The sequence below is a fragment of the Oculina patagonica genome, chromosome 5 (assembly GCF_052425735.1).
Source record: "Oculina patagonica isolate OP01 chromosome 5, crgOcupat, whole genome shotgun sequence".
NCBI classification, from domain to species: domain Eukaryota; kingdom Metazoa; phylum Cnidaria; class Anthozoa; order Scleractinia; family Oculinidae; genus Oculina; species Oculina patagonica.
Genome location: NC_135762.1, coordinates 12,914,203 through 12,932,149, shown reverse-complemented (window position 1 = coordinate 12,932,149; position 17,947 = coordinate 12,914,203). Strand labels below are relative to the sequence as shown.

At 39.3% G+C, this 17,947-nt stretch overlaps 1 protein-coding gene across 2 annotated transcripts in view; it reads right to left on the bottom strand.

Moving 5' to 3' along the window:
- LOC144655583 (uncharacterized) overlaps positions 1–17,947 on the bottom strand; it is a 39,795-nt gene that overhangs the window by 1,632 nt on the left and 20,216 nt on the right. For both annotated transcript variants that reach the window (XM_078515866.1, XM_078515867.1), the window contains 12 exons: positions 17,229–17,272; positions 10,741–10,855; positions 9,622–9,765; positions 8,252–8,361; positions 6,407–6,504; positions 5,922–6,304; positions 4,636–5,423; positions 4,003–4,252; positions 2,444–3,247; positions 1,797–1,830; positions 1,112–1,420; positions 483–697 (listed from right to left, as the gene is read on the bottom strand). In XM_078515866.1, the coding sequence (XP_078371992.1) occupies positions 483–697; positions 1,112–1,420; positions 1,797–1,830; positions 2,444–3,247; positions 4,003–4,252; positions 4,636–5,423; positions 5,922–6,304; positions 6,407–6,504; positions 8,252–8,361; positions 9,622–9,765; positions 10,741–10,855; positions 17,229–17,272 (3,294 nt within the window). The remainder of the gene's footprint in view (positions 1–482; positions 698–1,111; positions 1,421–1,796; positions 1,831–2,443; positions 3,248–4,002; positions 4,253–4,635; positions 5,424–5,921; positions 6,305–6,406; positions 6,505–8,251; positions 8,362–9,621; positions 9,766–10,740; positions 10,856–17,228; positions 17,273–17,947) is intronic.

Genomic DNA, 17,947 nt, shown 5'->3' with positions numbered 1-17,947 from the left:
TATTCACTTTGTCATCTACTCTACATGCGGGACATAAGAACCCACAATTGACCTGCTCCCAAGGCATCAATGCTTCATAGCTCAGTTTGTAGAGCGACGCACTGGTATCGCGAACGTCATGGGTTCAAATCCCGTTGTAGCCTTGATTTTTTTCAGGCTAAAAAATGCAATTGCTTAAAAAACTAGCACACTGTAAAGATCATTTCAGTCATTTCGAAGCGTGTTTTGTTACTAAAATAACAACATCAAACGAATTCAGAAAGACATCGTCCATCTACAAGTTACGTTACATTTTATTCTTCAATTCAATGACGTACACCATGACTGTGAAGAGAGGGATATCGAGTAGACGAGCAGGGCAAAAAATTGTTAGAATACTGTAAACTCTGGCAAAGTTTTGTCCTGGTAGAGTTCACGAATTGTATTATTGGATAAGAAAGAAGAAAGGAAGAAAGGAAGGAATTACAAAATATTAATCTGACCTTGCACGCTCGAATACCGGCATCTATCTTTGCAAACAGAGCATCGCCACCGCCCATCTGTCCGATGTCCATCCAACATTGAATCCCACTCTCTTTCATCCTGCTTTTCAGTCTCTTCACTGTGTCTTGTAAATCCCACTGGTACGACAGGAAAACTGAGCAATTCGAGCCGGAAATATCAGCAGTCATAGATGGGATGGGTGCGGTGTCCAAGTCTAAAATTGCATCAGATGTATGGCTTGTATATAGGTTGTTTGGTCAAGATATTTGGCTATTGGCCAAATTCCGTTTTTGCGTGTTAATAGATCGAGACGTAGTTGAAAACCATAATCACGCAAAAAGGGACAAGAACAGGTCAAAATCCGGCTATCTTGACCAAACAAGATTGGTCTGTAAAGGATTTATTATAGGGCATAAAGTCTAGCATTTTCATTGCGAAACACAGGGGAAAATCCCACTATCCCATTACCCTGCCCACTAGGATGACCACAGCGTAGGATTTGGTTCACCTTGCGCGAAAGCGAAGCTAGCGACATAATTAAACAGGGTAAAGGTATGGTTATGATGAAAATGGTTACCTTATCATTTGTTGAAGCCTTTTCGGCGGAATCGAAAGGTCCGCTTCTTACCTTGATATATATCTCTGCAAACATCGCAGTACTTGACAGCGAGTTCTCCTCTTCCCACAATGGGATGCTGCAATGCTCGTGCCAGTGACTCGTAAGTCGCCGCTGACCCAAAAACTTCTGTCCACCGTCTTAACACACCATAGCATTTTTCAGAAAGGTAACGGTTATCCACTTCAATCTGCTCCAGCACTGGCTCAGGAAGAGCCAGGGTTCGGCCAAGCATCTTCCATGAGGTGCCCAGCTCAAAGGCAAGAAGGAGAAGATCGTCGGTTGACGGTTTGCCGGTTTTGGATGATGACTGATCCAAAGCTGTGAAAGTAGGAACAGTAACATTTATCCTGCACAGTGGCAAGATTCCTTTAGCTTAACCTAGCTTAACCTACACTAGTCTTCTGCAGCGACTAGAATAAAGATCTTGTTTTCAGTTTCTTGCTTCCTCGCCTTGGAAAACAAATCATAGCTGGACGGAGCAAACAATACACTCATAACTACAAGATTTAGCATCAGCTGCACTTTGCTCAGGCACACCTGATATATCGCACATGCATGACAGTTGCAATTAATACAGTCTTTCCATGTTTCGAGGCCGCCAATAGTACTTCTCTCATAGAGTGAGTACAACCAAAGAGTTTTTATTAAAATATAAAACGTGCAATAACGTTTAACTAGAACGAGCTTTTCTTACCTTGGGGGCCCAAAGTCACTTTCTGTTCTTCAACCTACGTTTAAACAAACAAAAGTAAAATAAACATATTAACGTACAACATTTCAGTAGGAAAATTATTATGGATAGCATTGAAAACAAAAAGCCGCTGTTGAATGTCAAGGTTGAGACAAAGATGTTAAATAATCAGATTTGAGGTACAGTTAACACCCGCATATAGAACAAGTGGATTCAGCCTGATAAATAAATCATGTTCTTATATATAAGAAATAACAACTTCATGTTGAATTTTTTAATTGTTAATGTTTACTTATATTAGAAATAATATGTATTTATTTAAAATTTATCTAATGGTAGTGTAAGTAATAAAAACATTGTATGTTAATTAAACCTCTACTGTATAATGTATAGTATTTCTGAAACAAATTTTAAGAACATTTTAAGAAGGCTGATTTCTCACTAAGCACCCGGTAAATGAGAACTTGATCAGCCTGAACCCCGAAATCATAGGTTCTTATATGCGGGTGTTTACTGTGTAGCAAGTCCTGTAAGAACAACTACTGAAAACTCTAAGAACGAGGTTATCTGTAAGAAACGATCAAATTCAAATTCAATACGTGTTTACAACTGAAGTAGAAAAAATTAAACAAATTTGAAAGGATCTTTACCTCCGTTTTATGAGCTCCAAACCATTTCTCCAATCCACGAACATTAACTGTTTCATTGCCGAAGCTTTTGGGGCAAATCAGCTGTTCTTCGGGAAGTACTTGAAGGAGATGTAGGCAGTCTTCGTGTGCGCAAGAAATCGATCTGTGCTTGACGCATTCTTCAGCTCGTTTTGAACAATTGGTGCATGCAACACACAGTTCATACCGGAGGTTACGTAACCAGGACAACTCGTGTGACAAGTCTTGTAAGGTATCTTCAAGAAAAACGGGAACTTCACGCACTATTTCTGCCGTAGCAGTGAACAGAGGGGCAACAGAAGGACTTCCCTGCTTCAAAATGACCTTGATGAATCTTTTTTTGCAGATAAGAATCAGATTGTAAATCGTGCGCTTGCCAATGAAAAGCCTTGCCCCATTGTGGTATAAATTTGGAGCTTGTTTGGGACCATGTACGGAACACCAGCGAATGCATCTCGACAATAGCTGAGGAAACAGTCCATGAGGGACAAATCCATCGAGGAAATGGAGATACAGTGGGCATGGATCGTTGTTAGTGGGCGTTATCTCACACAGACCTGAAGGGGATGATCGAAGCTGGGCAGGCACAAAGTATCTTTGCTCCTGCTCGCCAAATGCTGGTCCAAAGGAAAACTTGGCGATTAACCCATAGAGCTCCATCATATCCAAAATGTCCTCCTTGGAAAGACCTTTCTGAATGAAATCTGCGAAAACGTGATCGACAAGAGTCATCCTGAGAATACCACTTTCTTCGAGTTCCAGCCAGCATTCTGAGTACAGAGGATTCTGAATAAAGATATGACAAGAAAAATACCGTAGAGTGAGTTTCTTGTTTTCATGGGCCACCTCACTTGAGGCGGGGGTAAAAGTGAATTTGAATGAAATTTTAAGAGGTTTTGAAAAAGGGATACAATAAAGAACACCATCAAGAGCACTCCAGGTTGTCAGGGGACTGTTTGGGTGTCCACTTACTAATTTTTAACTTCAAATTCTAATTTTCAAATCACATATAATCTTGAATATTTCTTATTTCTCTAAAATTTACTAGTCCTTTGAGAAAAACTGTTTCCTCCCAAATATCGCCAAAAATTTTCAAAACACCGCCGAAGACATACACTGTGAATTCGTTTGGATTGCTTGAAAGGCAAACGAGATATTCGATATTAAGCGGTGGATAAACGGCCTTTAAGTATACCTCCGCCTTGTAACCGAGTGGAAATCAAGTCGTTCAGAGGCATTTTCGTAAGAATTTTGTGCACATTTGAGTAAACTAGAGGCTACACTGTGCTTCAAAATAGGCAATGTTGCTTTTATGCAGAGTGACGTCCCGTTTTGAACAAACGAAATTAAATAGGATAGAATGGAAGGAGAAAGGTGAAAATGTCGCTGTATGAAAATTTCGTTTTAAGATTCCTGATAGTCTGTTAAGAAAGCTGAGATTTAGGTCTGGCCAAAATGACAATGAACTTAATGAGTAATCATATGGCAAGTTCTTCCGAGCCCAGAAGTAATGTAGAGTTCATAGAGAAATCTCTGCTTACCACCTCATCAAAGGGTCGCACAGTTATGAGTTGTTTGAAAAGGTCAACCAACCATTGAGCCTGCAGCACAACAGTATGGCCATGCTTTACGATCACTCCAAGGTCATGATAAAAATTCAACATGGCAGTCAATTCTTCCTCGTCGTCTATGCGGCAGACTCGTCTTGTGACAGCTAGGAGCTGTTCAAGATCCATGTGATAGGTTTCCTTTGCTATTAAAGCCTCGACTTCTTTTTCGAAGGTAAACCACCTGAGGAAAACAAAAAATTCACACGTTTGCTGCAAAGACTTTTTCAGCTTTTTAGCTGAAAAGTCTTTTTAGCTTAATAACTCTGCATGTTATTATAACAAATCGCTAAGGCATCTTTACATTCTAGGTAGCAAGTCAATCAAGGGTCAGGTCATTTTGACGAGTTCTGTTTTTCAGTTGCAGGTAATTGTGAGTAGTGCTTAGACAGTTCAAGGACTGCAGGGAGTTAACGAGAAAGTTGCTGAAACCCAGATGTGAATGCAGATTCAAGTTGGCAATAGGTTTTCTTTGTTTAATATTAGCAGTCAACTTTCTTATTGACTTTTTTAACTGAACCTCTTATATATTACTTGACACTAGAATGGCGGTCCATAGCATCGTACCTTATTGGCACCTCTTCACCCATGTATGGCTCCTGTTTTAACACCTCCACGACCCTTTTCTGCAGTGCTTGCACCCCGTCATCACCAAACGATCTTGTGTTGTCAACAGCAAAGAATGGCCTGATCACATGCTTTTCGTACGTCTTTCCCGAGATACTTTTCTGAATGCACTTTTCCATTTTCTTGACATCTTCAAAAGGTTGATCTGCATTAGTACCTACAATAAACACTGGAGGACGAAGGTAAGCTAGTTTCCCTTCATTTTGACCGCCATCCTCATCCGTTATTGGCCGAATACTGTGAACAGAGGCCAGCCAGGTCAACAAACTCTCCAAATTGGTCTCATTGTTTGGATTTTCCAGGACAATGTCATGAATGCCCTGCCTGACACAAGGTTCTGCTGGAGCATTCAGATCTTCGCTTAGGTTATACACCAAGGCGTAAATAGCTCGTGGGGAGAGGAAAACAGAATGAGATGCATAATAAAGGTGCTGCCCGGCAAAATCCCACAGAGTTAAAATGGCTTCCTTTGTTCTGATGTTATCCTCCAACTTCAGATCTTGCAAGTATTGCACAACCAAATCTGTGACGTCATTCGGCACAACTGCAGTAGTATCAATACCTAATTGAATATCTAGCTCTGCTGGTTTGCTTCTCTCTAGCGCAATGGCGGTAGGGTCTCCAACTGATGCCTCGTTCTCCTGTTCTGTTTCTTGTATTGGCTTGGCTATGTCCAGTGAAATCTCTGATTCCTTCGGACCGCCAGCATCCACCTCATCCTTGTTCTCCTAATTGGAAACATAGCCAATAATAGAGATAATTAGCAAAACTGTTACAGAATTTGTTGCTCATTTAAACCTTTTTTTGTATTGGAAGACCTTACAAGTGCATATTGACATTATCTTCTAACTTGATATTATCAAGAAAACTACGTTTTAACAGGCATGTTTTCCAAATTTCAATTTTTCCTCTTAATGGTTTGTCTTACTTTAAGTCGTTTTCTAACTTCAAAAAGTCAAGAACTTCAAATTTGCATGTCCAAGATGGCGGCTGTTCAAAAGTCATGACGACATCACCACGTCATCGTGTCAACCGACCCATTTTTGTTTTGGAGATGCTACACACCCTCATCTTCGTAACTTCAATACCCTTAGAGGTATGTACATGTGGTGGGGAGAAATCCCCTGGTCGTAAAAAAGCCCGTCCCCCATAAGAATAACGGTCTGAATAAGGTTAAAAACTGTTTCCATGGAGTTTAAAAGTGGCATTAGAAGCTAACTTATTACCTGCTCCAAGTTCCAATCAGCGTCATCGATGCTCTTTTCGTTTAAACTTGTTTCTGTCAAGTCTTTAGCGATCATTCTTGCTATGTCGTCAGCAAACTCAGAGACATCAAGTTTCTTTTGTTCTGTGCGCTGCCAGTTGCTAACTTGGTCAACATCCACTTCACACCTGGATGGGTCAACTTCGACTCCCACGGTACTTTCTTCTTCAGGGTTAAAGGGGATGCCGAGAAGTGATTTCTTCAGGCTTGTTTTCCCTGCACGGGCCTGCCCAAGAAACATAATGCGACCACGGTACACTTTCACTTTTCCATTCCGCAAGGCATTTTGGAAAGCAAGTTCGGCTTTGGGACCTTGAGCACGGATCTCCAGTGGCATAACTGAATCTGAAAACCAAAATAATGAAGGATATTTACCTGGTCGTAAAAACTTAACAGTGCAGTTTTAACCATCTCGAGAGAAGAGGTACTCTATTTACCCACACCTACCATCGATATTCTCGTCTAGTACTTCCTCTACATAATCGCGCTTGAAAAATCCAATTTTTCGGTCTTCTGTTTCACCAAACCAGGCATTCTTGTCATCCCTGCAAGTAAGCATATAAGAAATTGACCAAGCTTGTGTCATTTCATCGACGTGATCCTTTGCTTGTACATTAAGTACCGTACGTTAATGGGGATATGACGACAGAGTATTAAATAGATTAAGGCAAGCCTAAGAACGGAGCTCCCCGATTATTTACGTTGCCCGACTTAAACGAAACCAACTTGAGAGAATCGACTTGAGCCCGCGATCCAATAAAAAAACATTTTCTGGTCAACGGTCAACTTCAAAAAACACGCAACTTCGATGAGTTCCACACCTGAGCCCGTGACTATATGAGACTGACTATATGGCTATATGATACTGGTCAGCGTATTTCTCGTTTTGACAATAGTATGGATGTCCAATATCCAAGATGTAAGCCTACATTAACCTTTACGTTAAACTTTACGTCGCAGGCGTATGCGCCTGCGAACCATAACCGTAAACCATGCCGAAAAGAATCTTACCGTGCTAATACAGCAAAAAGGCATATAGTTAGTGCAATTCACTGAAAACGTTTTTTTGACAGATAATACTCAAAAGGACTGAATTTTATTCGCTGCGATGCAGTCTAATTAAATTAACGCCACGGATTCTACAAGAATCCTACCACATTGAAAAGCACACGTCGTGAGGATTTGATACAAGATTTCTAAACACGTCCCTGATATTTTAATTTTCGTTAGTTTGAGTTTCAGTTTGATATTGAAACAGCGAACGAGATACTTTTCCTGTTCTGAACAATCCTATGTAACATGATACTTTTGTTTTTGTCGAAAACATGTGTAACATGATTCATTTGTTTTTGTCGAAAACGTATGTAACGTGTTGACATGGTAACCTGATTTATTTTCTGCAAACAGGGCAACATCGAATATAACACAGATCAGATATTGTCGATTAATGCAAGAAATGGTTTTTCAGAATCATGCTAGATCACCTTTTCTAAGAAATGGCGTTGCCATAGCAAGAATTATTTCACATGAACTGCCGTAAGTGCATTAGTGTTTAATTCAATTAATTTGCGGTTTTTACTTGGCGCCACTGAGTCCACAGGAATCCTTCTGCAGGAAGAAACACGTGAACATATTAATCTGAGCATGCATTTAGCCAAAGTTTTTTGTTCCAGAAGGAATAGTACCACAAGGAGAGCATAATGCTTTCTAAAACAAATATAGATCCTTGAGCTCTTCAATTGCAAGTATCGTAAATAGACTAATCTGTGCATGCGTTTGGCGCAAAGTACTTTGCTCTAGAAAGAATAGCACTTCAAAGAGAACAAAGAGTTTTCTGAAACAAATATATACCCTTGAAATCTTCATATGAAAGTAACGTAGATATGTTCCACGAGTTTACTTGGGGTGTACGGTCAGGTGCTCCCCACCCCCAAACCCTTCACAAGGAATAATTAATTAATTGACATTAATTAATTAATTGGCGATTAAAAGTTTACACTATAGTGCTTTAGCGCTTTAAAGCTTTAGGGGTTTAGCAGACGACAGCCCACCAAACCATCACACACAATAGTGCATTCTGCACTAAAAATACCGTCTGTGTAAGCCAATCACCATGCAGTACATGTAATGCCGTGTGAAATCCTTGCGACACACGTGGGAAAAAAACTTTTATCTTTCGCCACTTTTCTCTCCTTAGGCGTCCTTAAGTGTCCACTGAGACTATGAAGCGTTTATATAATATTCTGCGATACGTAGTCATACTTTCTTAACAATCATTCTTTCATAATGTACCTGTGACGGTCTTTGGAGATGACAGTTATAAGTTCTCCAGCATCACAGCTTAGAAACCCTTCTGATGCGGCACTGAAGCTGCTAACAACCCTTACCTTCAAAGGTTGCTCCTGTAAGAAAAGGAGCACTTCAATAAACTGAAGCTGAACACACTACTTTAATAAATATTTCGAATGCTCTTGAATGGGACGCAAAACTAGCCATTGATAATACATTCGTTTAATTTGATTTGTTGTAAATTTATTATGTCTCCTTTCTGTGTAAGCATTGTTATGTAACGTAACCTTCCTCCAAAAATGGTTTTTGACAACAGACTTAAATTTTATGATACTTTTCCGTACTCAACTGATCTCGTGGTTTCTAATAATTTTTCAGAACTGTTTCCCATACACTTTAATCCACCTTTGGCTGATTTATTCCCAATAGTGTAAACGACGACCTTGGGAAACACAGGGAATGGTTGCACAAATCCCCCTTTACTCAAAATAATCGTGAAGGGGAATTTTTTTAAGGGGAGAGTGACGGCTGTACACAGGCTAATCCAACTTAATCTTAAGATGCTTTAAGTAATCGGACCCAGACACTAAAGGGAACACAAAGATGTACTTTTGTTGCTGTTGTTGTTGTTGTTTTATTTCAGGACGTATTTCTGAAGACTTTCCCTACAATTTGGCAACAAATACGCAAAAACCATTTTGCACAATTCCCGTCTCTTAACTTGTGGATTTTAAGAGTTGAGAGCCTATTTTCCCTCTCCTTATACCGCAGCGAGCCTTACTCTGCTTTGTACTGGGTTAACCGTTAAATGAGTCCTTCGGACTTGTTATTATTAGCAATATATATCTGAGTGATATTTCAAAAACCTGGACACCCATCTCCCAAAATACTCCAGGCTGCTATAAGTCCTTTGACTTCCCCTCTGGCTAGAGATTGGGACGTCATGAGCCCAGGTAACACCTGCTACACCAGCAGGGTGACTTCTCTACAGGGAACCCCCAAGCAATGTTATTCAAAATATTCACAATCAACACTAGGCATTTAAAATTAACACAGACATGCTCAATAGAGCCCAAGCCTACCTAGGCCCAGTAGTCTAAAGTGGCACCCCCACCCCCTTTCCCCAGCTTTTGACGGCTAGGCATCAGCGGATACTCCAGACCCTGGGCAAGACCACCACACCATCCCTGACATTAAGCCCCCCCCCCCCCCCAACCCCTTCCCAACAAGTTAAGGCTGCTAGCTGGGCTTGAACTCGGGCTCGGCCTAAGTGCAAGCGAAAACTTTGCGGCCAGGTTGCTGCGAATTCGTTCAAATATATACATTTAGTGTTGACACCATAAATCTTAATGATAACATAAAAGCAATTTTACCTCTGCAACAAGAGATCGCCTGATTTCCGAAAACGATGGCCTTTCATCTGGATTTGTTCGCAAACATCGCCTGAATATGTCGTAAAAATGCGTAGGGCAAAGGGAACCAAAAACCGGTACTTCATCTTGTGATTTTGAAGCTGCCTAAAAGAAAGAGCAAGTAAAAATGAACGAGTTAGAACGAGCGAAAAATATCACATGCTCAATCTGCAACAACGTATCTCTTCATGTGGCCAATGGATTTCTATGACCTGTTATTACATCAATTATCTTCTAACAATACCTTCAGAACACTTTAAAACGTCAATACGAACCCTCTCCCTGGATTGGCAGTAGTTACTGAAATCATTTTGGTAGAATTAAAACCTACAAAGTTGATGTTGTCGACGTGGAATTGATAATATTGCAAGATTAAGTATTTTTCGTTGGTCGCGCACGTGCGTGTGTGTGCGTAAAATAAAAATATGAAATAAAAAACGATACAGATGTGTTACAGGCTGTCATTTATCTCAAATGAAAGATTTATTGATCTCCGTTTCTTCAAGCAAACAAAGAGCTGTTTTGTGTGATCGTTCTGGTTGCGAACATTGTTTTTTTTTTTTACCTCGTGCGTTTTCTTTAGAAGGTGCAGAACAGAAATTTGCGATATGGTCTTGACCTTCTTCAGTTTGCTTACATGGTCCCCTATATTCTTCGTACGGCTACCCACAAATATTATTGATTCTTTTTTGTTTTCACACACAGCAGGCGCGATATCAGGAATTCTTACCAAACACCATTCTGTTTGCGACATAACGTGTTTGCAAGGGGAATACCCAGCCTTGATATGGCCAAAAAAAATAATAATCATAATTATGATCATAATCCAACCCTCCAAGTTTATTTTTTTCCTTTGTGGCCATTTGGCCACCAACTGCTCAGGTTTGGTCGCCAGTGAAAAATTTTAGTCGCTAAATTAAGCTTACACTTTCAATCCTTCTTCTCAATTTTAGTCGCCAGGCTGGCGACTTTGGTTCCAATTTAGTCGCCAGCTCCAAAATTTTAGTCGCCATGGCGACTAAAATGGTCTTAACTTGGAGGGTTGTAATCATAATCATAATCATCATAATCATAACTCACCCGAATTGATGAAACGTCTGCATGCTGTCGTATATAACTGCCAAATGTGCCAGCAAATAGTTTGGCAAACAAGTAAACCATGTCCTTCTTCATTTTACTGGCATCTTGTTTTCCCCTGCAAAGTTAAACGCCAAGGTGTACTTAAAAAAGGATTTGCTCTTCCTTCCTTCGACACTCATAATTTGTATTTCAGTATTGCATACTATGCCAGAACTCGGCCCCAATCAGCCCGGTGAAAAATAGCGCCGCATATTTACTTCGCGAATCTGAAAAGCGTGACCATTTTTATTTGTTTTTTGACATCTAATTTGGGTGCAAATAATCAGGTGGTAAATTAAACCAGAATGATAATTTTGTGATGTCGCGTTCCTTTTAAGCAATGAAAAGCAAATGATTGTACTACGATTTTTAACGCATGTGGGGATCGCAAATGACGTTACAAAGAGCAACCAAGTCGACAAACAACCTTGAAACGATAGAGCAAAAACAATAGCTCCGATCGGCACGGAAAAATTCGATCGCCACGTTTTTATTTCACAACAAACACCACATGTTGACAACAAAAACCTTTCCGGAGACATTTTCGCTTCTTTAAAGACACAACTTAGAAAACTTCTTTTACTGCTATAAAAAGTGACCAAACTCTCCCACTGGCCGGCATTGTTTTGGCAAGTTCAGAATGAGAGGATCTGCTCATGCGCCATAAAGGCATCTGCTGACTACCACCCCGATGTTTGCGCGCTTTGCAAGTTGTTAGAACATCGCTCAGATTTCATATAAGAGAATGCATGGGAAGTTGCTTCCCCCTCTCCCCTGAGGCGCTTTTCAGTGAAACTGGTAGTAATCAGAGATAAGGAGAGCGCATTCGACCCAAGATAGATAACACCATGAACAAGAAAGCCAGGTAGTGACAAAAGACCCTCTTTAACAGCAAGGAGGATGAGTGAGAGAGGAAGCACATCAGACCACAGGCTTACCATCCTATTTTTGTGAGGTCACAGCATGCCCATATGAATATTCAAATTTCTTCACCAGTTGCTATTGTAATTATTTGAGCTTTCTAAAATAGGCTTTTACGACTTGTATTTGTAATAAAATGATGAAGAAATATTAATTTTTCGTATTGTTTAGGTTTGTTTTAATGCCGTTTTCTTAGCGATTTGAGGCGCGTGAGAGCAATTGTAGGAGCTTAAGTTTTTGACTCGTCTACAGAATACAAATATTTACACAAGGCATGCAACTTTGACATCGAAGAATCTGGTACCGGCACTGGAATGTAGCCGAAAACATTTTTTTTCTAAATTCGCGTTCATAGATCTCGGACCTCGAAAGAACAGTCTACGAACTATAGTCTGGCCTAATTTGAGTGCAATCAGTTCGTGTCGTTGTTCTTTTAAACTAGCTGAAATATCAAATTAGGTCGTATATTTGCCGATTTAACATGATCTGTACCACCTACTTGGATAATGTATGCAACATTCGATGGAATTGGTCAAAATTACTGCCTATGCCCTCTCCTTGAAAGCCAATGTGTTCCACTACAAAACGTCCTCTGGGGTACCCCAAAGAAATACTATTCGGAAATCACGACGGCAAAGCCGAAAACAACGTAAACTAGGAAATTAATTTGTACTCGCTATTATGTGGATTTGTTGAGAGAACCAACAAATATAAGTGTGAAGAAATGTTTATATAATTTAAAACATCAGAAGTCGAGGTGCAAATATTTCTGACTTAAAACTTACTTAAATGCTCATATAACAGCGCTACGTAACAGGAAAGAAAGTACCTTGATTTAACAGTCCAGTGTTTATGTCACATAAGTGTGACTTAAGTAGAAAGTACCCAAGTCAAGTCACTCACTCAATCTTTTTTTTTATTGAATGAAAAAAGCACACTGCTTACAATAACAAGTACACTACACTTACACTACTAATACACTAACGACAGTTCTTACTACATGTACATACTACTCAGTTACATGTGATGTTTGGCTTATTATATATACAATTTACACTTGTAATATGTCACTTATTACACTGTTTTCCTTAAATTACATAACACTTGTAAACAATAAAGCATTTAATTAGTTAAATATTTGAGCGACACGTAAAGCTTACATGCGAAAAAAGGGGGGAGGGGGGGGGGAGAAATTGCAATGAAAAGATAAGATATGACCTAATCTACTCAACAGAGTATGAAGAAGAGATAAAAGATCTCCGCTGAATCGTAGCTATGAAATTATGGATGAGTTGGAAATGTTCGTGATGGGAAGAGGGTAATAGGAGATAATGAAAAGAAAAAGAGACCACCTACATAGTTTTTACTAGTTTGAGCACTCTGGCATGGCTTAGGTGATACCACAAGTGTGGGATCATTTGGGGTGGCTATACAGCTTAACCTCCATCCTAGCATCAGCACTGGTGAGGCCCAGAAGGCCGAAACAGTACTGTCTGCAGTTAGTTATATAAGTATATATGTATACTTATATATATAATTTTATATTGAAAGAAAATCAGATGAGAGCTAGCTAATATGGAAAGATTCTAATTCTTTCTTATAGAATTTTAAGAAAGATATAAAACTTTCTACAACTGGGATTTTTTTCTTACTTCTGCAAAGCCAAATGTAAAATCTAGCAACAAGGAAAATTAGGTCAATTATATTGCCGTTCTTTGATGTTTCCGGCCTCAGTCCCAGCACTGCAGATTCACTGGGAACGCAGTTTTGGGATAAAATATTACATTGTTGGAGAAAAGCGAAAACGTGTTTCCAAAAGAGTTGTATTTTGTTACAGCACCAGAAAAGATGAAGGATTTTTTCAGGTTCCATTCTGATTCCATTCTGAGCTCCCTTGGTAATCTTGGTCGAGAGGAACAGCCAGACGTCGAAATCAAGAGTGGAATTGAAAAGTTTGTGTGTCAAATCTACGTACCAAAGACAGATTTAACTACTGTCAAAGAGCTGAGGTGGTCTCTGTTTAAAAAGAAGCAAGCAGAGTCTGACAGGTTGCCACCAACACAAGCTGCACTGCACCAAGCCATACTGCGTGCTCATTTTCAGTTGATGGTTTGGAACAAGGATGCTGTTCCAAACCCTGTGCTGCCCTCACCGAGTGATTATGGATGGGCAATGGAGAATGGAGAGTGGGTTCCTGTTATGACAACTCTGGCACCAGCCCCCGAGGCTATCATACAACTTGTCAAGTGCGGTGCTCAAAGGAGCGATGCTCGTCCAATCGATGCCAGTGCCGCAGAGCTGGGCTTCTCTGTACAGACCTGTGTAGCTGTTCTGATGATAGTGAATGTGAGAACCAGCAAAATGGCGACCTTTATCAGAGTGACATGGATGAAAGTGATGAAAGTGATGATGACGAAAGCAGCGATGAGTAAGAGTCTGAGTAAAGATGCAAAGAGCAGCAAATAGTGCTGAGGAGATATCTTAAGTTATTTCATTTTGAACGATGTCACCTAGCACAATGTATTAATTGCTGAACACTTTAAACAGCTTTAATACTAGCCGTCTCCTAGGAGCATGTGTGAAAGAAGCCTTTTTGTTTGGCGTCTGTCCAAACGTTGATGTTTCTTTCTCACTTGCCTGAGAGAAATTCTTTTTACAGCACCACTTCCATACTTTCAATAACACGTGAGCAACGTTCCAAATAAAAATGCAAAAAACCGATAATGCAGCCATGTTTGGTAATAAACGGTCGGTAAATATGAAAATCATAAGGACTGTTGTATCTCGGCCTCGTTTCCATGCTACAAGGTCACGTGACCACTAAATAAAAATAAAAATCCAGCAAAAATCAATTGAGAGCAGAATATAACATAAAATTATTGTAGCCAAGTTTCGTAAGTAACGGTCTGTGATCACGCAAGTTATAAGGGATTTTCTATTCAAGCCTCGTTTCCATGCTACAAGGTCACGTGACCACTATTTAAACAAAAATCCAGTAAAAACCGATTGAGAACAGAGAATGACATATTAGGTGGGTTCATACTAGCTTAGTAAGTAGGCCCTAAGTATACAAAGAGCTCAAGTATACTTCAAATCACATATGGTAACTTTATGCTGATAAGCGTTCACATTTAATGTTATAAGTATACTTCAGGTGACTCAGGTGACAGAAAAATATTCAAGAATTTGAGAAAGAGCGCCAAAAATTTTAACGTCTATCTTACATCACGCAACCTCGAAAGGTCAAAATTCTTTTCTTGTTTGGCTTCTTCATTTCATAAAACCTTCATCGACAGCAAGATTTGCTACTGCACTAAGCCTATCCGACTTTCTCGTTATTGGAGGAAGTTTTAAACCATCGCTGTGGAATATATAATGTTGATGGTTTTCCCGGTGTTTTACAGACCTTTACAGCCAAATGAATCAACAAAACGCGCAACGCAAAAGAAAAGCCTGGGTTTCTCACGTCCAAAAACTGGTTCTGTAGTTTGCCGTAGATTTGTTTTAAGTTTACAAATCCAGTGCTAAATTTGATGATGTGCGTGTCGAGAAAGTCTTTACGTCTTCTGATATCTCACCGAAAAACGCATTTGATTGACATTCAATTTCCTGAATTTGTTTTGATAGTGCGTAAGTTCGCTCGTAAGGATGGTTGAAAAATACTTACAAGTATACTTCGGCTCTTTTGAAACAGATGCGTTGTCACGGATACAAAGTAGGCTACTTACGTTGAAATTAGACCCGTTCACATCTGAAGTAAGATTCAAGTATACTTAAGGCCTACTTACTAAGCTAGTATGAACCCACCTATTGTAGGCAAGTTTGGTGAGTAACGGTCTATTTTCATGCGAGTTATAAAGGATTTTATATTCCAGCCTCGTTTCCATCCTGGTCTTCAGGTGTCAGAATTTCGAACCCCCATAATTCCCGTCTGAGCAAGTTCATGTCTACTAGGTCCCAAATAACATTTCTAGACTAGTGGTTTGCTTTCAGCAAAAAATTCCCACGGGACCTTTTATTATGACATTTGCTCCAAGACTACTAAGCAATTTCGCATTTTTTCTACTTTTTCCGAGAGGTTAAGGTTTAGTGTAGTCTCAGGAGAAATTGAGAACCAAACTCCAAGCGCTTTGACCTTTGAATTTTGCCAGTTGAATTTACGTTCCTTACAAATAACTTCTTCTTTGCCTACGTTTGAACCAATCCATAGAGCTTCAGTCTTCTTTTTATTTAATCTTAGGCCTGATATTTTGCTAAAGCTACCCAAGACTCTAAGAGCTTCAGAGAGAGACCTTTCTGAACCGTCAAGTATGAGAGTTGTGTCATCAGCGTATTGACTTATTTTTATCCCGTTTTCTTTAACTGTCAATCCCTTAATGTCCGAGTCTTTTCTAATTTTTTTTTTTTTTGCAAGAATCTCGGCTGAAAGAATAAAAAGGTATGGGGAGAGGGGGCAACCTTGACGGACACCTCTGCGCACAGGAAAAGGTTACTTGCCCAGCCGTTATTCAAGATACAACTTTCCGAGCCACAATAGAAGGTTTTAAACCATTGAATAATAGAAGGGCCGAAACCGAAGGATACGAGAGTTTTCTGGAAGAAGGGCCATTCTAAAGTGTCGAAAGCCTTTTCAAAATCAAGAAAGAGCAACAGACCTGGGATATTTTTAGTAGCAGTGTAGTTAATTACGCTGTCTATTAGGCATATGTTTTCGCCTATGAAGCGTCCTTTTAATTTAACTCACTCAATCTTGGTGCATATAAATATGCACCAAGATTGAGTGAGTGACTTGACTTGGGTACTTTCTACTTAAGTCACACTTATGTGAGATAAACACTGGACTGTTAAATCAAGGGACTTTCTTTCCTGTTACGTAGCGCTGTTATATGGTCATTTAAGTCAGTTTTAAGTCAGAAATATTTGCACCTCGACTTCTGATGTTTTAAATTATATAAACATTTCTTCACACTTATATTTGTTGGTTCTCTCGACAAATCCACATAACAGCGAGTACAAATTATTCAAAAGCACAGATGTGAATGACAGTAGGGTTGTAACATTTCGTGTAAAATTCCACTTTATCTTTTATTCACTGAGCTACAATCTATCATCTCTCATTTATAACACATATCATGATTTCGACATCGCTGAGCTTGCAGTTGCAGGACGCGTGTCACATATCAACCTAGTAAATGACCCAGCTCACCACACTCTCTCGTAGCTCAGTTAGTTAGAGCGTCCAACCGGTATCTGGGAAGCCATGGGTTCGATTCCAGTCAGGGAATCATAATTTTTCTTTGTCCCACACTAATGTAACATTTCACTTTATCATAGGGCTACTATTTATACCCAGAATAACTACACCGAGCTACAAAAACCAACATCCCATAAAATAATTAGCTGAGGCAGAAGAAGTGATAGTAAAGGTTAACAGACATACCGGCCTGGGCGCTGGCATCAAGATTACAGATATCATCAACATAAAAAAAAATACACAAAATAATAATAAAAAAAAATGACATACTAACACTTGACTCTCAAGCAGGCAATATGCAAGGCCTCCAAGCTTCAACTGGCGATAAAAAAAAATTCAGATTACATCTTTTGCCCTTCAAGAACGCAAGTTATATTTCATGAACCTCCCTTTAAAGTTCCTTTGCACGAAATTATCATCAGCACCATTACTGTTGTTGCTTGGGAAAGTACATTGACGCACGAACTGACTACAAATATCTGACCAAATTTGAACTCCACAAAACCGGTTTTATAGGCTTTGTGCAAATGATGAAAAAACGGTGGAAAGTCAGCATTTTGGAAAAAAAGAAACGTTGGACAATTAATCTCTTATTAGACATTATAATAATTTTTCTTAAACTTTCACCACTAATTGTTTACAAGTTACTTATGTCAGAAATATAAAATAATAATAATAATAATAATAATAATAATAATAATAATTATAAAAACAATATATAATTATAATAAAAACCTTCCCAAAATCCTTTGCAACTGAAAAATCGTTAATGCCAAATAACTTGGTCAGTTTGAAGTCAGCAGGAGTAGTACGTCGTATAGAAATAACTCTTACCATAAACTACTTCTTGTATAAGTCGTAGGTAGATGACGTCATTAGTCACGTGACTTTGCTCAGAAGTTCGTTTTTGCTCACTGTGACGAAAATAGTTTATTACTAAAAAAGCAGTCATTGCAGTTTGAAGCACATTGGTGTGAGGCATTTCGGACTGCC